Source organism: Panthera tigris, chromosome B3 (genome assembly GCF_018350195.1).
Source record: "Panthera tigris isolate Pti1 chromosome B3, P.tigris_Pti1_mat1.1, whole genome shotgun sequence".
Classification (NCBI taxonomy): Eukaryota; Metazoa; Chordata; class Mammalia; order Carnivora; family Felidae; genus Panthera; species Panthera tigris.
The window spans coordinates 6934881-6956306 of record NC_056665.1 but is presented as its reverse complement, the minus strand read 5'-3'; the positions used below and the strand labels follow the sequence as shown (position 1 = coordinate 6956306).

The following is a 21426-nucleotide window of genomic DNA, read 5'->3' as shown; positions in this document are numbered from 1 at the left end:
AATAGAAAAAGACAATTGTATTTGATTCATTTAGAAAGAGTGCGAGGGGGCCCCAACATGGCGCCCTCTGAAGAAATTTTCAAGGGAAATGTTGATCATACCTGGTTTCCACCTCCTGTGGCTTTGGAGCCCACCCCCGTGACAAAGCAGGCTCCCCTAAATGCTGAAGGCAGTGTGGTACCTGGCAGGGCCCTGAGTGCACAAAGTTCTCCTTGAATATATAAAGCACTCCAGGAAAAAAAAAATGGAATCTATCCAATTGGACTAGCGCATGAAATCTCTAGATAGTGTGTTAGATAGGGATATTGATTTTCCTCGTCGAAAGGACAGACAGTCATCAAATTCATAGGGACAGAAAGTAGAATGGTGGCTGCCAGGGACTGGGGGAGGGGGAAACAGGAGTTACTGTCCAATGGGGACAGAGTTTCGGTTTGGCAGACGGTGGTGAGGGTTGCACAATAATGTGACAATGTGAATGTACCTCACGTCACAGCACCGTAAAATACGCGCAGAATAGTTACGATGGTGAATCTTGTGGCTTGCGTATTTCACCACAATTCCCTTTAAAAGAATTTAAAACAGCAGCAACAACAACACAAAAGGAAAGGTGGCTTTCTTGTGAGGCCACGAAACACTGGCGGGAGGAGCGGGGAGGCAGCAGACAGAGTGAGTCCCTAGAAGGCGTTTTCTGGAAGGCGGCTGCGCTGGCATCCTGTCGGGAGGCTATTAGGCACTGTAATCCTGACAGCCTTGCAGGGCAGAGTCACACAGCCAGAAAAGGCTGGCCGAGGACTAGGGACACGCCGGAGGCAGCTGGAAGGGGAGGAAAGAAGGCCGGGTGTCCCATCCTATGTCAGTTGCTTCACAGCTCGTCGCCAGCTATTCCGGAACAAATTGAGAGTCAGAGGGGGTCTGTGAGGGACTCAGAGAGCAGGCTCTTTGGGGTTTTCAGCCTTGCTCTGCAGCCCCACGGTGCTCTGAGTCAGACTCTGAGGCTTAACCCGACCCGTGGGAGGACTCTTGCCGCAGGCACGCGGCAAATGTCCGCTGATGGGATCCATGCTTTCAGGCTGGTTCCGTAGATTGTCAAAGGCTTCGTTCGGATGATGAGAATAAACTGACAGGCTCCATCCTTGTCACCTGCCCCCATCGCCAGCATCTGTGTGGGAAGCAGAGCCCTGGTGAGGAGTTAGACCCGCTTGGGCTTGAGTCCTGGCCCCCTGCCACTCCCTGGCTATGGGATTTGAGATAAGTTATTGACTTGCTCTGAGCCTCTGTCCCCTCCATTCCAAAATGACGCTAGCAGCAGTGTGCCCTCCCAGGCCCAATCGTGAGCATTGAAGGAGATGATGCGTTTGTTCAGACTGCTATTGGGCATCATGCTGGCCTGGGGTCAACTTTCAGTACGTGGCAATATTTAGGGGAAATGGTGGTGGTGGGCACTCAGGCATGAGGGAGACCCAAGGAAGAATGAGCCTGGTCCACGCCCTGGTGGGTGCGGTGTCCTCACAGAGGTGGACAAATGCTGCAAGCCGTGTGTGATCCTGCTCCCATGGAGGAGGGTGAACTTGGTCATGATGGGGCACCAGGGAGACTTCACAGAGGCATAGCCAGCCAACAGCTGGAGCAGAAGCTTCAGTTTCCTTCTGACTCACCTCAGATCGGGTCTTTCCTGAACCCCCAAGAGCCTCCCCATCACCTACAAAATGAAGCCAGGTTCACTAGCCTAATTATGAAGGTTCTTCAGAATCTGGCCCAGCCTTGTTTCTGACTTTATTTGATCCTATACCACTTGGATCCTACTCCTTTCTCCATGCCTTTGTTCATGCCTTTCTCCCTCCTAGAATGCCCTTTCCCTCTACCATAGGGTCTTGTCTGTCAAGGCTCAGCTCAAATGTCACCTCTTCTTCAAAGCCCCTCCAGGCCCTCCAAACAGGAGTGATTTCTGCATTTTCTTAGCTCTGGAACTTTCTCATTGAGAGCAGCCCTTCCGGTCATTGTAAGGCTTATTCATACATCGTATCTCCCGTCCCACACCATCCATCTTATCTCCCATGGATTCACACGGGCCCATCCTTAGATCCCCCTCAGCACCTACTACAGAGGTTTCCCTGTGGTGGGAGTTTGACAGAGGAAAGGAGGGAGGGACGTAAGGCAAGAAATGGTTGGAGCTTTTCCAGATGAGAGGCAATTATACCTTCCACAGGAGAGCTAAAAAAGAATCCTCAGCTCTTCAGAGCACATGCCCCAAGAAGGGACAGCAGTGTGGGTGACGGATGGCCATGGGCTGAAGGTGTCTTGACCACTGTCCCATCAGCCAACCCTGAACCACGCTGGGCAGGACGGGCTAACCTGAAGGAGCAGTTTCAGGAGGTCTCCAAGACCACGTTCTCATTCAGTAAGTTCTTTAGAAGGATGCTCAGAAGTCAGCAGAGCTGTTCTACTCGTGGTTTTGGTGTTTTCTAGCAGAAGAATACAGATCAATGAGCAAAGCAAAGAGGCCCGTAGGAAGGCATCCCAGGGTGACCAGCTGTGTTCGCCCAGGGGAGTCGTGTGGACAGCACACAGGGTAACACAACACGGAGCACTGCCAACCAGGGAAGCTCACCGAGCCTCGGCGTCCGGAGTTTTTATGGGGGGGGGGGCGGGGAGTGGTCACGTGGCTGACTGCCCAAATGGTTGACCTTCGTCTCCAGCACCTCCAGAGGTCAAGTTGATACCGTATGACCCAAGACGCATAGGTCACATTGTTAGCATAGACTATCCAGTGTGCCCTAAGGCCCCCAAGAAAACTTAAATGTCCCCTCCTGAAAGCTGTGTCCACAGCTCCCATTGTCTCTCAAAGAGGAGCATGACCCAAAAGGAGTTAATGGCTGTTCTCCAGGAGTCTTTCCCAGTCCTGGAACAGAGGCATGCAAACTAGAATCAAAAGAATGAGGTTTGACTCCAGTAATCCATTTTCCTTCTTACCCTTGACTAGACCCTGGAACGAAACTCATAGAACCTGATCATCTGCCCCACAAGTTTAAGGGGTTGGGTCAGCTGCTCCCCGTTTCCTGCCTGCCACTTGCCAGGCATCTGGCCCTCTGCCTGCCCAGGGACTCGACTCTAACCCCAAACACCTGATGGCCCTTTCTGACAAGCAGACATTTCCAACAGGACTCTCAGCTTCCAGAAACCTCTACCGAAGATCATTTTTGAAACCTGGGCTCCATTCTCAGTCAGGGAGGCCACTGAGGAGTCACACTGGGTCCCCTAGCCCCTTTCCCAAACCCCATCAGGAAGGAGCTCTCTGTTCTGCCAGGTTGGCGGTCAGCACCACGCGGAGGGAAGTCAGCTCTTGGCCCAGGATCCCTGCCCCAAAAAGGGTGGCTTGTGCTTGATGGAAAGTTTGGGCTGAAGGACACTCCTTTCCAAAATCCCAGGTTCGATATTTACACAATGTCTGAAATTAATGCAGAGAAAACCTCTAAGTGCCCGGCTGGAAGGGGAGGCTGAGAACAGGAAGGGGCGGGGCCCAAACCCTAGGTTTTTTTCCACAGAGAGAACAGGGCAAAACTAAATGTCCCTGGGTGAGTGAAGAGGAACCAATAAGCATGCCATGTACCCCTCCACTTTAAACTGGTTTTCCTGGGAATTTGCAACGGAGAGTGGGGAGAGGGGGGCAAAACGGGGAAAGGTTGGTGGTGTTGAGCTGAATTCTGCCTTCAAGTGCCCCCACCCTTGTCCAGGCATATGCTTCAGGGCCGGGGTGGCCACAGGCACCCAACCCTTAGGAAGCACCACCCACGGCCAGCCTTTCTTCTCAGCTCCTGGACTCAGCCTCCCTCCCAGCGCCTTGGAAGTACAGCCTTTGTCGTGTTCTGTTTTGTTCCTGGATGCTGTCTCTGGAGTCGCTCACCACTCCCTGCCTGGCCATCCTGCCCCACTCTTGGTCCCCTCCTAGCAGGAGAGGAGCATGAACAGATGTTTCCATGGGCCATGTATGGATGTTGCCATGGGCTACGGGAATGCTCCAGACTCCCCTGACAGCCCCTGCTCACAGCTGCCCTTTCTCCTAGGGCTTCTGGCAGTCTCCAGGACTGAGGAGGCGGGAATGCTCTACAATCAGGTGACATTCAACAGTTACGATCAGTCTTAAGCTTTCCACGCCTTCCACTCCCAACCTTGATCCGGAAGGGGCATTGCCCATTCATTAACAGCCATCCGTTCATTTATTCAGTGACTATTTCTTGTTTACCTACTACCGTGCCAGGCATTAGCACTGGAAATACAGCAGTGAGCAAACCAGACAAAAGTCCCTGCCCTCACGGAGTGTATATTCAAGTAGGGGAAACAGGGAATAAGCAAGAAAGGACATTAATTTCCAATAATAATAATATCGATAAACAACATCAGGGAGGCACTGGGTGGTGGTGAGAGAACAGGGCGCTCAGGGAAGGGACATTGGGACTGAGCCTGGAATGCTGAAAAGTGGCCAGGTAGGGGAAGATCCACAAGCGTGTGCCAGAAAGAAGGAAGGGCAGTTACAAAAGCCCTTACAAGGAAACAAGTCTTTGTGTTTAAGGAACAGCTAGAGGGGCGCCTGGCTGGCTCAGTCAGAAGAGCTTGTAACTCTTGCTCTCAGGGTCATGAGTTTGAGCCCCACGTGGGGTGTAGAGATTACTTAAATAAAGAAAACTTAGGGAAAAAAAAAAAAGGAACGTCTAGAATATGGCTGGAAATAGAACTCTGAGATGTGGCATGAGCAGGAGCAGAGGCAGATCGTGTAACGCCTTGTAGGCCGTGGCGGAGGGCTGGCTTTCACTCCAACGACATTCATCCTGCTTTGCCAGGACGTACATAGGCCAAGCTTCCCTTTGCCTTAGCCATCCCTTCTGACCTAAGCTTCCAGCGTGATACAGGCTCCCTCCCTCCCCATTCCTGTCACCTCACACAAGAGGATCTGACTCCCTGGGGGACATAGAAACTTCTGTTTTGTGATTTGGAAGGAACAAGAGGAAGTTTAGAACGTCATTCGCTGCCTCTCCTCCTGACTGGAAGTTAGCCATTTCCAGAGGCCTCACCCATAGACTTTCTGGCCAGAGATGCCAAGACGCTTGCCCAAGTTCACCCGAATAGCAAGTTATAGGTCAAGGGTGTGAATTCAGGTTGCATTCTTAAGGTATCCACCTTCTCCCATACCATACCATAGGTTTCCCATATTTGAGAAATGTGAGAAGAGGCCATTTTAGGATATTGCAAAGAGCCTGTGTTCAAAGTAGACCCCAGAGAGCAGATGAGGAACAGCATATCTCTTGTCACGACAGATCCGAGCCAAACAGTGATGACTAGCAAGGACGTTTATCAGTGGGTGAAGGAAATCAAGACAGGCCAGAGAGGAAAGAAATCGACGTCTTCTAAAGTCTTATATGTGCTCCGTGCCCTGACCCGGGTCTCCTCCTTTCTGTTCCATGTTGTGCTCACCACCCCCCTCCACAGGCAGGACCTTCACCTACAAGACCACATATGCCTTCAGCAAAGTGAGGGCAGATTTGTTTTTATTGTGGAACCAGCGTCCTGCTAGGCCCCTGGTCAGGACGGTGAGGTTGGCCACCGATCGGCATTGGCAGAAACAGCTCCTTGGGCTAATTTCTGAAGCTGACGTTCAGAAAGGGCTTCCTTCCCTTAGCTCCCCTGTCCCTGCCCCTGTGGGATCAGCAGCACAGGAAGCAGCAAGGAGTTGGCCAGCTCTTCCAGCTGCCAGAGGCCAGGGTCCTCCATGGCAGAGTGGGACAGTAAGAGAGACCCAGAAGACCCAGCTCAAGGGAGGGCTCTACTGGCTTTCCTCCTGAGTTGGCCGATGGGAATCCAGCTACACCAAGTGATATTCATGTTTTTGCAGGTACACTGGCTGAGACAAGACCTGTTTAATCAGGAATGGCTCAGTTAGAGCTTTTTACTTTTGAATTTTTATTAAAACAATTTTTAATGTCGGGGCACTTGGGTGGCTCAGTCAGTTAAGCGTCCGACTTTGGCTCAGGTCATGATCTTGCAGCTGGTGAGTTTGAGCCCCATGTCGGGCTCTGTGTGGACTCCCAGAGCCTGGAGCCTGCTTCAGATTCTGTGTCTCCCTCTCTCTCTGCCCCTCCCCTGCTTATTTTCTGTCTCTCTGTCTCTCAATAATAAATAAACATTTAAAAAAAACTTTAAAAAAAAAACATTGAACTTTTTTTAACGTTTATTTATTATTGAGAGACAGAGAGACAGAGCTCGAGTAGAGAGACACAGAATCTGAAGCAAGGCTCCAGGCTCTGAGCTGTCAGCATACAGCCCGATGCGGGGCTTGAACTCACAAACCGCGAGATCATGACCTGAGCCAAAGCCAGTCACCCAACCAACTGAGCCATGCAGGCGCCCTCTGATTAGAGCTTTTTAAAAACCCACCTGAAAATTCCTGGAAGGAAGTTAGCAAGGACCACCTGCAATTCCGCAAGCAGAAGTGGATTTGTGTAGCGGCCATCCTTCTTCCTCGAGCATCTTCCCTGACAGGCTTTGGGGAGGAGCTGCCATGTTGGGCTGCAGGAACCAGTCCTCCTTGGGTTTCTGGGGGCACAGGGAGAGCCAGGACTGGGGACACCTGCAGGACTCCTCCCTGCTGATGGATGGTCCAAGAATGGGTTAGGGCTCTCACTTGGGAACTCACTCCGCCCCCCAGACTCGACCCTGCATGAATGGTTGTCAAGAATTTAAGACGCGTCAGTGACAGCAGAGCAAATAACAAAATAGGAAAAAGGCAATCAAAGATATGGAAAAAGACACGGGTAGAGAGAGACTAAGGAATGGGAGGAAGAGGGAGAGAGGAGAAAGAGGAGGAAATACAAAAAGAATATTCACATGCACAAAAAATACCTTCACAATTCTCATGGGGGTGAAGCTTGCGTTGTGATTCCAGTTTACAGATGGGAAAACTGAGGGCTTCCATGGGTTCCCCCGTGAGTTAGGACAGAGCTAGGACTGTAATCAGCTTCCTGGCTCCCCCTTTCCATACCTTCCCACCATGTCCGGTTAGAGTATATGGAAAATTAGGAGGTGTATTCGGGGTCACTCTGGCTAGATGTGTCCTTGGTGTGGGACCCCTGCCCCTTTCTCTATGCTGGGTTTGAAATCCCAGTGTTAAGTGCGCGTGCCAATACCGTTATGCACAGATGTAGGAAGGGGCTTGTCCACGAACAAGAGACATGGTTGTGAGATTAGCCTGCAAATAAGTGATATGATGGAGGCCAGTGGCTGGAGGAATGGGTGACCTTGGTCCTTTTCAATCCTTTCCTCAGGACTTAAGTCACGGACATAGAGCTGCTTAGTTACTGGCAAATCTTACCGGTCAATCAGTCTACCAAATTCCAATGTCCACTGGTTCATCAATAAGTAGTATCGAAAATCATTTTTGTTGTTCCCAGCGCTGTGTGAGTTAACACGGAGGGAATTCTTTTTTTTTTTTTTAACTTAAAACTTGTCCTTCATCCTTAAGGAGGTCATGATCTGCATGATGAGGCAAAGCTAGCATCTATAGGAGAAAAAAGAAAGTGCTAACCTGGCTGTAGCCCAGTTGTGAGAGGAGAACCAGCCTTGTTCTTTATTTAGTATTAGTTACTTCCAGTAGTGTGCTGATAAGCCCACTCCCAAAAAGGGAGAGCAAGACAGAAGTCCCCGTTTGTAGTGTTCCCTCATTTCTGTGCCAGAAATGTTCCCATCATGACCAATTTCTGGCTACCAATGTGATGTCGTTGAAAACGGAGCTGGGAAGAGATATCCAAAATTGTCTCTGGCCAGCCAGTGCAGGCTGGCTGTGGCATCCCAGTAGTTCTCCCTGGGGCCCTGGGAAGGGAAGACCCTATTTGTCACACCCCTGAGCTGCACATGGGCTGTGACCTTCCCAAAGTCACATGCCATTATTGGGACGCTGGCATGAATCAACACAGCCATGTACATCACAAGCGAGCAGTATGTATCTCTCTAGCTGAGATGTGCTGAATGCAAAATGGGAGCGGTCTACCCCCAAAAGCCATGCCCCTCATAGATGCTTAGCCTCCAGCACCCCTTCTCCTCCTTCAGAGGCCTAGGGTGCTTAGGCCTCCATTTATTCATTCATTCATTCAGCAGATATTTCCTGATTGACCTCTCTCTGGGCTGGGTGCTCTGCTGGGGGCCGGGGAGACAGGGAGGCACAAGACAGATGTGGCCACTGCCTTGTAGAGCTTACAACATGGGATGATGATGACCACGCCCCTAGTTCTGGCCCTGGTTCCATCTTCAACTTACTATGTGACCTTGAGCAAATCCCTTAACTTCTTTGGACCTCCGTTTCTTCACCTGTAAAATGAAGCAGTTGAACTTGACATGCACTAACGTCTGTGGCTCCAGGAAGGAGGGTGAGATGTGGAAGGTACATGAGGAAGAGTTGAAGGAACTGGGCAGCTCTGTGGGAGAAGACAGGACCCCTGAAGATCTGGCATGAGTCCCTTGCAAGAGGAGTGGACATTTTTATTGCGGTCCCTGAGAGTAGAGCTCCTGGGTCGAAAGTATAATGGGGGTGGGTCATTCAGACCCCAGCTTGGGAGATGTTGAACACCATCCCAGCTGCCCAGCCATGGCATGAGCCACCTTGTGAATGGGCACCTCCTATTCAGTTAGAGACTGCAGACCACGTGCCTCAGATGCACGTGGACAGGATCCCTGGCAGGGAGGTCACGGCTGTGAAGCCCCAGCCGCTGGGTGCTCTTCCAGCCCACACATCTGGAGAGGCTCACCCAGTCCTGCCACCAGGGACGTGGGGGGCAGTGGTGCTGACAGATGCCTACTGAGTTCCGAGCTGGAGACACGGCCCCCACCCTCAAAAGGGAACCTGACTGTCACATTATCTCTCTCAGTCTCGGAACAGCCATGGGGGTGGGTCCTGTGTTATTAAAGTAGGAGGTGGCCACGCCAGGACCAGGACTGGATACCTCTGGCCTGGGTGGGGGGGAGCGGGGTGTGCCTCAGGTCCGGGGGTCTCCACTGCACGGTGCGGGAACAGAGAGATTCAAGGCAAGCGGGTAAGCTGCCCACCCAGTGTCTTAATTGGGTAGAGTAAAGGCTAAGGTCACGGCCAGGTTGGCACCCAACCACGTGACAGAGGCTAGCTGACGAGGAGGAGGAGGGTTTCCCTATCTATACGCACACGCACCCGCACCCTCAGCTCAGTTTAAAAGCCCCGCTAAGCTTACTTTCCCCCGTCGGGTCTCCTAGCACTTCTCTCCCGAGGAAGCCAGCTCCTTGATGACCAACCCAACCACACACGGAACCCCTCGCACCCCGGCCTTCATCCAGCACCCACTTCCTGCTCCCCCAAACTCCTCTTTCCCCTTCCTTTCTGACGCCCCTGTCCCCTTGCTCTGCCCCGGCCACACATTCCCCCCTCACCTCCACCTGGCTTTGCTTCCCATGGAGAAAGGCCTCCCTGTTGACCGTCTGGCAGTGCCCACCTCCTCCCATGAAAGACTCAGTGAGTCCTGGAGACACTTGGAACCCAGACAGAATGGAATTTCTCCCTATTTTCTTTACAGCTGAGAAAACACACACACACACAAGAGCATATTTATTGCGATGTTTCTAGCCCAAAGTTTGTCTTTAAAAAAAAAAAAAAAAAAAAGAAGAAGAAGAAATAAAATTAGTTTCTCTGCCCAGTCCACCCCTACCCCAAGCCTCCACCCTTTTCATTCCTGGTCGAGGCCAAGGAGAAACACAGAGCGGGCCCAAGCCCCACAGAGAAGCACTGCATCCCAGACAATATCAGTCTTGTTCACAGAGTTTGGGAAGAAACACACCTCCGAAAACACACAAAATTTCCCAGTGGAGGGTGTTCTGAGGGAAGAACAGGCGGGCCCTGTGTCTGGACACAGTATCCCTGAGGCTCTGGGAAGAGAGGAGCCCACAAGTCTAGCCCCCTCCCCAGACCGGAGGGGACACCTTACCCTTTTAGCCTCAGTGGGGCCGGGGGTGTCATACTGGGCCTGAACAGGGGTGCCCACAACTCAGTGGCCCCTCACGGTCCCAGCACCTGGAAGCCCAGAGATCGTTTTTTGAAGGCAGCATCGGAGAAAAGTCCCTGAGGAGAGAAGCAAGGGGCTGCTTGTTAGATCTCTGGCATTTTCCAGACTTCCTATGGTGTGAGGGAAACGTGCCTCACGCATACGTCTCTGTCCCCCCAGCAGGGCCACACAGACAGCCCTTCCATCCCTCAGGTGACCAACGTATGTGGCATGAATGACAGATTGTGATGGAAAGAAATGTCACTCAAAAGAACAGGCCAGGTCACCCAAAAGGGTTCCTCAGAGTCCTGTCCCCTGCCCGCCCCTCCCCCAGGCATTCCTGGGATGGCAGCCCAGGAGCCCCCCGCTGATGGTGACTGAGCCAACAGCGACACCTGCTGGGCCATCAGACTCTGACCCAGCAGAGAACCCGGGGGCGTCACCCCAGCTTCCCAAAGCCCCCCGAAGCTCCATTCTTGTCTTTAGTTCCAGATCCTCCACCCTGTCCCCCTCCAGGGCTGCCTCTCTCCTCCCCAAGGAGCATCTGTGATGCAGACACTTTTCAAACCAAAATTGAATGCTTCCACACCGGAGAGGGCAGGGTGGGCCCCAGCACAGGACCCTCCCGCAGGAGAGCTCAAGGGACATCGTCAGGCACATGTCAGGGAGTGCCAGTTACAGGCCTCCGCAGTGTGACTGCACACCCTCTAACCAACGGTGCTCATCTAGGCCGCACATTAGAAGCATCTGGGAGCTCCTGAATGCCTGAAGACCAGGCTGACGCCCAGGTGATTTCAGTGCACAGCCAAGGCTGACAACCACTGCTCTGGCTGACCTCTTAGAAATTTAATGGGGTCTTTTGAGGGTCTGTGCACGGTCCACTTGGGAGTCAAGAGCCCAATTGTGCAGGGAATGCCTTTATGATGTGATTGTCACATATCTGTATACTTGGCGTGACAGTTCTCCAGCAGAAAAAGAAGGTTTTTCTGATGCACATGAAGTCATTGTTGAGGCCAGCAGGAGGGCTCCGGGGGTCCCGGACTCTCATTGCTCTCCTACATTATTAACCTGCCCATCCCTGAGCCTCCTCAAGAGCTCTCTGGGTGGGCATCCTTCCCCTGGCTTGAAGCAGGCCCCTGAATTGTGCACGAAAGCTTGGAGCATCCTTCATCCTAAACACACAAGGTTCTTGAATTTGAAGTTGGTGACAGGTCTGGATTTCATCAGGGAGGTTGGCTAACTCATTTCATTTCTCAGGGATTCTAACAGGGTTCTCCAGAGAGGAAGAGGCAACTGGAGGTATGCATACATAGAGTAAGAGATTTACTAGAAGGACTTAGCTCACATGATTACAGAGGTATCAGGCAAGCTGGGGGCCGAGGAGAACCAGGGTGTCGTTCTAGCCTGACTCTGAAGACTCGAGACCCAGGAAGAGCCACTGTCTGGGTTCAAGTCTGAAGGCGGTTTGAAGGTCATCAGGGAAGAGGAATTCTCTCTCTCTCCTGGGGGAGGTTCAGCCTTTTTGTTTTATTCGTACCATCAACTGATTGGATGAGGCCCACCCATATTAACAGGCCAATCTGCTTTAGTCTACCAACTTAAATGCTCATCTCGCCCAAGAACACCCTCACAGACACATCCAGAATAACATTTGAAGACATACCTGAGGACCCCAGGGCCCAGTCAAGCTGATATAAAATCACCCATCACAGGGATCCTTCCAGATCAGCCTTTGCAGATTAGAAGATGGGAGGTTGCCTAGAAAAGACAGGAGGTTTCCAGCCTGCCACGTGCAATGAAACCGAGAAACCTGTGAAGGCTTTGTGAAAAGAGGATTCTTGCAGAAGGCATCCCTCCAACCACATGTAGCCTCTTTATCTTGATGTGATTTCAGATCCCTGCACGTGGAATTTATCACCTTGCGTCCTATGCCCACGTGACCCTCAACCTCACTGTAGCTGAACCTAACTCCTCTGCCTCCCTTCTTCCAGGTGAACTATGACCACTTTACTCTTGGTGTTTGTGACTCTGAGGGTCATTACAGCAGCCAGCGCAATAGAAGCTTCAGGTGAGGACACTCCCGTGCGTGTCTCATGTATCCAGCAGGCACTGAAGACTGGATTCTGGGTACTGGGTCCCGAACTTAGTGCTGCTACTCCCAGGGTTATGATTTCCCCTTTCCTGGCCTTTTCCTGGCCTTTTCCTGGCCCTGGCTCTTTCCTATCGAACGAAGGCAAGGCTAACCACAAGGGATGAGGGCGACACGCGTGCATCCAGGAGCCCTTGCTTGGGTACTGCTTCTCCCGGCTGCCCTCTAGGATGGACAGACAGCATGAGGGGGAGAGCTCCTGGCAGGTGCCCATCTTCCCAGTCTCCCCTCTGTGGACCTTACCCCAAATTGCCACATACTGAGCTTGGGGTAGAGACAGGATATAGATAAGCCAAAAGAGAAAATGCCAGCAAGGGAGGATCAACTGGGATATCAAAGAAGAGAAACTTGCTTGAGAAGTGGTCAGAAAGAAGCCACCAACAAATCACACAGGTCTTTGTTTATCTAGGCAAGCCATCCTCAGGGAAGACCCCCCCCCGCCCCCCCCCCCCCGCCCGCCATGGTCTCTTTCATGTGGCAGGCACTAAGTGGGTTTCTGGTCATCAGGCCCTAAACCAAATGAACAAACTATCCACCGACCCCAGGACGGGTTTGCCCCAAAGTGGGCTGTATCTCCCTTAGACCCAGGCCAGAGAGGCCCCTGCTCTGGGCCATGCACTGTAGAGGCCTTCCTCTGGCCCTCCTCCAGCCCCAGTGCTCCTTAAAGGATGAGGAATCTGTAGGGCCAATGAGACATGTCCACACAGATCTATGCTCCCCCTTTAGACCACACTGGGTACCTAGGATGCCCCTAATTCCCTGCCCAAGTGGACCCAAGCCACTTCCAGAGACACATAGGTGTCTCCTCTGGGCCCATCCTCCTAGACGGGGGACCATTCCCCTGGTGTGAGCTACCCCAGGCCCGTGGGAGGAGTCAAGGGGTGGCCGTTTGTATGGGGTGTGGACGGAGCTGGGGCATGAGGGCTGGGGTAAGCACGGAGCCCTCACGGGGCCTCCTGCGTGGCCACCCAATCCCAAACTCCAAGGAATCCAAGAATTCTAAATGTGAGTCTGGCTTCTCCTTTTGAAAGGTATCATTGTCCAATAGCAAGATAGAACGGATTTTATTTAACAATCTGTGGCCTTGATTTATAACTTTTAAATATTTATACGCAGGCTCTATGGGTCTCCATCTGTACTCCTTCTCTGGGACCCACAGATACCCGGCCCCGGGCCGTAACCTGGGTGGTTTGTCCACACAGGCAAACCGGTTCCTAGGGTTGGTTGAGAGCTTTAAAAACTGCAGGGTTGGACACTGCTGTCACTCTTAGCTCTCCCCAGAGAACCGCCAGCGCTAAAACCATGCTGTGTTACGGGGCATGGGCTGAGCCCTCAGAGGGAGATTTTTGTGGAAGGACCTGGTGGTGGCTGCCCAGGACATCAGAAGGTTGGGTCTGGACCCCAAACATTCCTGGCACCCCCTTCCTTGCCCTGTTGTGTGTCTACCACCCACAAATATCTGGAACATTTTTATTTTCAACCTGTAGGCTCTCCTGGAAAAAAAAGGGGAGGGGGCCATAAGTGTATGACATGCCATGAAAGGTGCTGTTTTTGCAAAAGCTGTTTCTTTCCCGTCCCAGGAAGATCTTTTATTTCTGACAGGATTTGGTCAGGATTTTGGTCCCTACTAACACTCTCCATGAGTTTTTATGGAGCTGATCATCCCCCCCACCCACCCCCCCACCCCGGTCTGATGTTTTGCAGACATATGTAAATGTCCGACCCCCCCTCCGTTCCCCAACAGCAGAAGAGAATGCCTTATCCCTCAGCAAAGTCGGGATGGAGTCCAAAGTGGACCCCCTCAGCTGGGACACGCCTTTGAAGTTTCGCATCGGAGCTTTAAACATTGTGTGGATTTTTTTTTCTTCCCCATAATAATTTTTCCTGCCCCAACATGATTTTTTTCCCCAAAAATCTTTGAGTCAAGCTGTCACTTCAGGCAGGTGATCCTGTTTGTCTTATGGCTTGGCATCCCCCGGGGTACCCCAGTTTGAGGAACAGAGAAGAGGCTGTCAGCTCTGGAGCTTTCCTTGCCCTCCTCTGCAGCCCGTTTCCAGCTCCGTAGTTCCTGTCTCGTGGCACAGAGACCAGGGGGCTTGAGGAACGCTGCTCTGGAAAAGGTGTAACAACGCTTCCCGGGAATTCCTGATGGCACAGGAACGGCCCCCACCATAGACACGGACACGCTCACGGGCTTTTGTCATTTCCAAAATGACAGGGAGGCTGGGCGGTCCTCTCTCGGCACTAACAGCTCTGTCTCTCCCCCACAGACCCTGACAACTCGCTGAGTGTCAGCATCCCCGAACCGTCCCCTCTGCGGGTCCTCCTGGGGAGCTCCCTCACCATCCCCTGCTACTTCATCGACCCCATGCACCCCGTGACCACCGCCCCCTCCACCGCCCCCCTCTCCCCGAGAATCAAGTGGAGCCGCATTTCCAAGGAGAAGGAGGTAGTGTTGCTAGTGGCCACGGAAGGGCAGGTGCGGGTTAACGGTGCCTACCAAGACAAGGTCTCGCTGCCCAACTATCCGGCCATCCCCAGCGACGCCACCTTGGAAATCCAGAACCTGCGTTCCAATGACTCTGGGATGTACCGCTGTGAGGTTATGCACGGCATTGAGGACAGCGAGGCTACCCTGGAGGTCGTGGTGAAAGGTGAGGACCTCCCACGGGGATGCTGCTTCGCCTGGGGAAAGAGCCAGAACAGTATCCTCACAGCAGTGGACCCAGACAGGCTGGTTTTCAGATCCCAGCTGCCCCCCACCCCCAGCTTGCACCTCCCTCAGTCAAGTCAGTTAAGCTTCAGCTGCTGCCCCTATAACACGGAGCTGGTACTGTCATTCTCTCTGGACTTTGAGGGAATTAAACACATCCTAGCCCTAGTCACCTGTAAATGAAAGTTTGCGTTGCACAGCAATCCCAGGATTCAGTGGACCTTGTGCTCCTCCCCATCTTACAGACTAGTAAACTGAGGTTAAGTGACCTGCCTGAAGTTTCCCTGGAAGTGACTCTTCACCCAGGTGTCTTTTCCCTCCCCCAGCCCCATTCTGTTCCAGAAGCCAAAGAAAAAGATGAAGTCTCTCTGGTTCCCTTCTCTCGATGGCCCACAGGGAATGGTTGTGGCCTTTCGGTTGGCTTGAGGACAGGGCTCGCACTAGGATGCCCCTGGGCTGAGGATACATGGGGCTCTAAGTGTCCCTCTCCCCAGAGAAAAGATGGGGTTCCAAGAAAAAATTAAAAGGAGGCAGATTTTAGTTGAATTCAAAGAACTTCCTGATTATCAGAACTATAGAAACTCAAAAAAGATACCTTGTGAGGTAGTGAGGTCCTGTTACCGGAGGTGTTTCAGCAAAGGCAAGAGGGCCACGTGCAAATGTGGAGAGGAGGTCTAGGCATCAGCTAGAGGCCCGGGGCAGATGTCCCTCGGGCCCCTTAGGGACCACGGCCACAACTCTTCGAGGTCTTCGATGGCCAGAGGCCGTGCCTGACTTGCTGTCCCGCCCACGCGTGTCTTGCAGGCATCGTGTTCCATTACAGAGCTATCTCCACACGCTACACGCTGGACTTTGACAGGGCACAGCGGGCCTGCCTGCAGAACAGTGCCATCATCGCCACACCCGAACAGCTGCAGGCTGCCTACGAGGACGGCTTCCACCAGTGCGACGCCGGCTGGCTGGCCGACCAGACTGTCAGGTGAGCCCCCTGGGGCCACCCTCGGGGCGGGCGATGGACCGGAACACCGACTGGCACGGAGCTGGTGCCAGCCCGACACCACGGCCGGCCTCGGTGGGGGCTGGAGTAAGTGCCTTGGCCGACTGTGACAATACGTCTATCATTACACAGAAACAGGCGGATTTGGGGCTGTTTATCCTATGCGGTAAGATAGAATAAGGTCTCAGGTATTTTGTTTACAGAAAGCTCATCAGGTGCTTTTCTGGATAGCTCCAGTGCTACCGTGGAAATACTTTTATTAGCCGATAGGAATTCTAAAATAATACAGAACTTGCCACAGAAGGCCTTTATGTGCCTTACTTTTAAAATGTTTTTAATGTTATTTATTTTTGAGAGGGAGAGAGAGAGCGTGCATGCAAGTGAGGGAGGGGCAGAGAGAGGGAGGAAGACAGAATCCGAAGCAGGCTCCAAGTTCTGAGCCGTCAGCACAGAGCCCGACGCGGGGCTCGAACCCACAAACCGTGAGATCATGACCTGAGCCGAAGTTGGACACTCAACCGACTGAGCCATCCAGGCGCCCCTGTGTGCCTTACTTTTTTTTTTAAAAAAAAGGGGGGTTTATTGTACTCATTTGAATATACAGTGTAATTTGCAAGACGGTAAATGTGCCCAGGGCAATCCGTCTCAGACATGCTCATGTGGGAGCTCCCAGGGAGCCAGGACATGTCCTGGGGTGTCTGGGGGTTCTGCTCGTGGAAATCCCATGGCACCACGACCGGTCCAAATCCTAGCAGCTTTGCCCTACACGATCATTTTCTCCGTGCAAATTACACATCATTCTCCTTTCTGCCCACATTCCCCTTTGGCATGATGTCTTCACTGGTCCTTTAAACTTTGGTGTTTCGGGGGCGCCTGGGTGGTTCAGTCAGTTAAGCGTCCGACTCCAGCTCGGGTCATGATCTCGCGGTCCATGAGTTCGAGCCCCGCGTCGGGCTCTGTGCTGACAGCTCAGAGCCTGGAGCCTGTTTTGGATTCTGTGTCTCCCTCTCTCTCGGACCCTGCCCCGTTCATGCTCTATCTCTCTCTGTCTCAAAAATAAATAAACGTTAAAAAAAAAATTTTAACTTTGGTGTTTCGTGTATTTTTTTTAGCTGCTTTATTTTTTTTGTTGTTGTTTTTAATAATGCAAGACATATATAAATTAAGCTTTTTGGCACATTTTCCCCCCTACAAGTACAGCTGCTGAGGGATGGGTAGCCCAGCAGGACAGACAGAGCTCTGCCCTCGAGGGATCTCAGTCTGTGAGAGCGAGCCTGTTCAGGCGAGAGGAGACATCCATTCACGATGGATCTGAGCTCTCGAAAGAAAAACCAGAACCACAAAGCCTCCAGAGGAAAACAAAGGAAAACATCTTTGCAATCTTTGAGATTTTAGGACACAACACCCACTAAAAGGAAAACAAGACGAGACAGTGGCCTCACGTAGTCCGAGAGCCCACATCCCCAGCTCACAAACAGCTGGGCTCAGACCACAGCTCTGACAGCCGCTGTGTGACGTTGGACAAATTGCTTAACGTCTCTGGGCCCCAGTTTCTTCCAGGCTAAAATGGAGTCTTTATAGCACTTGCCTCATTAGGTTGACGTGAGACCCAAATGATACAAAGCAGGGGTCAGCAAGGGACAGCCCATGGGCCGAATCCAACCATCCTCGTTTCTGTGCGTAAAGTTGTGTGGGAACCCTGTGGTGGTTTCACACCACGGTGGCAGGGTTGAGTGGTCAAGTTGAGACCCCAGAGGCTGCAAGCCCTAAAATATTTACCATCTAGCCTTTCTACAGAAGAGGTTTGCAGGCCCCTGATACAATATGTTCAGTACTGATAAATATTCGGTAAAGGGGGCTGCCTGTAGTCACCACAAACTGTGAAAACACGCATCTCGGTAAAGCTTGGGAAAAACTGTAAAAACATGTGGTCCACGTACCCAGGGCAGATGCTGGCAAACACATCAGTGAGTCACTGTTTCCTCCCACGTCGGAGGGAGGGTACAAGGGCACAGGCCACAGGCCCCTTCTGTTTCCTGAATGTCACGCCCCCACTCTGGGTTCCTGGCAGATACCCCATCCACACTCCGAGGGAAGGCTGTTATGGGGACAAGGATGAGTTTCCGGGTGTGAGGACATACGGCATCCGAGACACCAATGAGACCTATGATGTGTACTGCTTCGCTGAAGACATGGAAGGTGAGGCCCCACCCCCGTCCCCAAAGCCCCTGCCGGTGCCCTTCTCCCCACTGACACTCAGGATCACACGGGCTCTTCTGGGGCAGGGCTCTAGCCCAGCTGCACCCCATACTCAACCCCTCTGCCATGCACAGGCAGAATGGGAAGGAGGGAAAGGGCCTGCAGGCCCCTCACTGTCCACTTGGGAAAGGGCCTCAGAGGCCCCAGGCACCTGCCAAATGTCTGGCACCGCTACTGGGCCCGAGAATGCTTGTCTCTGTCTCTCCCCTGGGACCGCCCCTCCCAGCCAGGATGCCCCACCGCTCAGTGCTCGGGCCAGCCCATCACTGTCCCAAGGTCCACTGCACCAGCCCAGCCCATCACTGTCCCAAGGTCCACTGCACCAGCCCAGCCCAGCCCCCCTCACCAAGGACACCCCAGGCTGCTCCAGGGTGGGCCGAACAGAAACGTAGTTCCCAGGAGAGCTGGCTGCCCCCCCCACCCTCTCTCGGCTTCTCCGCTGCCTGCCCCCAGCCCCATCCAGGCAGTCTCCGTGGGCTGGTTCTGGAGGGCCCTGGAGCATAGCAGGAAGGGACCTGGAGTCTTTCTCTGCTTTGTAGAGGGTGCTGATTTTGGTCCCAGTCAGAGCTTCCCAAGTTACCCAGGCATGTGGATGACAGTTCTCCCATCTGTACCCTTCACCCCTTTGGACATTCCAGACCGCAGCCGCTGCCCCCAGCCCCAGCCCCAACCCAGCTCGCAGCTTCTCCCAGGAAAAGACCTGACAACCTGACTCATTGGAGGCAGGGACAGTCCCCCGCTTTCTCACCTCTGTGCTCCTTTTCCTCATTCTCATGCCTGGGCCCAAAGCCTATTAAGGAGCAAGCAGTTGTGTCCCCATTCTTGGGCACTGCCCATCAGAGCTGCCCCTGAACAGGGCCAGCCAGCACCTTCCCCGAGAACAGGTGCCCACCACGCACCCCTAACCCCCCTCACATAACTTTCTTAGGTTTCTGCAAATAGTAAAAAGAGCTCAGAAGCCCCCACTAATGCCCTTATGGATGCTGCAGGCTAGAGACCCCAGTTTGAGAACCACTGCTCTAAGGGTCAGAGTTCAATGCCTGCTTGTCCCGTCAGAATGGGAAGTTTTGTAAAGGATTGCTTGCATAGGCAATGCTTAACTTGTAGGAGAGATGCCCCGGGAGGAAGATGTTCCACAACAGAGTGCGTGCAAGGATGATTTGGAGCAGGATTTGGGATCCTAGCAGCCACATGGATTGGCTGGGGATGCAGGGCAGGAGCGGGGAGGGAGATCCTCACTCTGCCGGCCCCGTCCTTCGCAGGCGAGGTCTTCTATGCGACATCTCCGGAGAAGTTCACCTTCCAGGAGGCAGCCAATGAGTGTCGGCGGCTGGGCGCCCGGCTGGCCACCACGGGCCAGCTCTACCTGGCCTGGCAGAGCGGCATGGACATGTGCAGTGCTGGCTGGCTGGCCGACCGCAGTGTGCGCTACCCCATCTCCAAAGCCCGGCCCAACTGCGGGGGCAACCTGCTGGGCGTGAGGACTGTCTACCTGCATGCCAACCAGACGGGCTACCCTGACCCCTCATCCCGCTACGACGCCATCTGCTACACAGGTGGGGCTGGGGGGGGGGTACTGGGGGCCGGGAGGGGGGTCGTGCCACGGAAATTGGGGCCCAGAGGAGGGGGGCTTGGAATGGGGGTTTGTTTCTACTCCTTCTCAAGGGGCCACAGGGTGCCTGAACTTCATGTTTCAGCAATCTCGCCCCATTCTTCCTTTCTTCCTTTCTTTCTTTCTTTCTTTCTTTCTTTTTTCTTTTTTCTTTTTTCTTTCTTTCTTTCTTTTTTCTTTCTTTCTTTCTTTCTTTCTTTCTTTCTTTCTTTCTTTTTTCTTTCTTCCTTTCTTTCTTTCTTTTTTCTTTCTTTCTTTCCTCCCTCCCTTCCTTCCTTCCTTCCTTCCTTCCTTCCTTCCTTCCTTCCTTCCTGAGAGGGAGAAAGAACAAAAGAGCGAGAGGAGGAGAGAGGCAGAGGATCCAATGCCGGGCTCCAACTCACGAACTGTGAGATCATGACCTGAGCTGAAGTCGGAATCTTAACCGACTGAGCCACCCAGGGGCCCCAGCAACTCCCGTTTTCACTAGCTCCTGGAAGAGTCACATAGAACCACTGTAGGCACCGGCATCCAGCCCTGTCTCATCGTCGGCTCAGAATAGGGTTAAAAGCACGAGCTTTAGAGTCTGCGCTTTCTCAGATTTGAATCACAGCCCTGCCAACGTTTACTGTGAGGCCTGGGAAAGCCTCGCCTTCCCCATCTGTCTGCGGGGAAGGTGGCGGGGCCCTGACCTGGAACCATGCCGCACAGGCGGGCACTGTTACCCACCCTCTTAAATCAAATGTGCTTAAAAAGACGGGCTTTTTAAAGACACACACTTAAAATGTGCTTTAAAAGACGCACACTTAAAAAGAGTGCGGGGGGAGGGGCGCCTGGGTGGCGCAGTCGGTTAAGCGTCCGACTTCAGCCAGGTCACAATCTCACGGTCCGTGAGTTCGAGCCCCGCGTCAGGCTCTGGGCTGATAGCTCAGAGCCTGGAGCCTGTTTCAGATTCTGTGTCTCCCTCTCTCTCTGACCCTCCCCCATTCATGCTGTCTCTCCCTGTCTCAAAAATAAATAAACGTTAAAAAAAAAAAAAAAAAAAAAAAAAAGAGTGCGGGGGGAGAGGTTTGACAGGCAATTTATTTTGAAAATTTAGACTAAAACCTTTAAAAATGAGATTTTTCTCTTATAGTCCACACAGTCGAGGTTAGAATCACAATCCCATGCTAATTCTTAGAGGGGGAAAAAACCCCCAGTAATATGGGGCTGCATCACGTTATGACAAAATTGATGACGGTGCGATGGCATAGCTCACTTCACGTTTGACCGTCATAGCTGGTCTTACGTGAAGATGGGTATTTTTGCAAAAGTAATGAGGATTTCCCCCAAAGCCTCTCTTAACCGTTCAGTATCCTTAGCAGCTTTTTCAAAGTGGTAGCACCCTTGTGGATTTCATCTTTCTTAAATTATGGGCTGGTCGTTTCTGCCAGACCCTCGTTTGCTCACGACAGAGACACGCAGGTGCCTTATGTCACTTTTATCCGTTTCGTGAGCTCCCACATCTTTGGCAAGGTTTTCCAGTTCCACCTTGTAACTGATTTACAACGTCCTATTGGCTAGTTACAACGTCAGATGGTCAACAAGGCACCTGGACGATAGGTAAGGAGGCAATGGGTGTTGATCAAGAACGGATCCTGGAGCTGGACTGGTTTTCTGAGCGGTGAG

General features: G+C 52.6%; 1 protein-coding gene and 1 long non-coding RNA gene across 3 annotated transcripts in view; one reads left to right on the top strand and one right to left on the bottom strand.

Annotated features, from left to right (window-relative positions):
• The window catches only part of ACAN (aggrecan), a 67134-nt gene that overhangs the window by 15813 nt on the left and 29895 nt on the right, over positions 1 to 21426 (top strand). For both annotated transcript variants that reach the window (XM_042988090.1, XM_042988089.1), the window contains exons 2-6: positions 12041 to 12117; positions 14469 to 14852; positions 15716 to 15890; positions 17980 to 18107; positions 19430 to 19723. In XM_042988090.1, coding sequence (XP_042844024.1) covers positions 12048 to 12117; positions 14469 to 14852; positions 15716 to 15890; positions 17980 to 18107; positions 19430 to 19723 — 1051 coding nt within the window. In that variant the 5' untranslated portion in view covers positions 12041 to 12047. The remainder of the gene's footprint in view (positions 1 to 12040; positions 12118 to 14468; positions 14853 to 15715; positions 15891 to 17979; positions 18108 to 19429; positions 19724 to 21426) is intronic.
• LOC122239373 lies at positions 592 to 7959 on the bottom strand. Its single transcript, XR_006218375.1, has 4 exons — positions 7574 to 7959; positions 6427 to 6585; positions 2353 to 2462; positions 592 to 1159 (listed from the first exon to the last, which is right to left on the bottom strand). It is a non-coding gene; the product is annotated as an uncharacterized LOC122239373 (long non-coding RNA).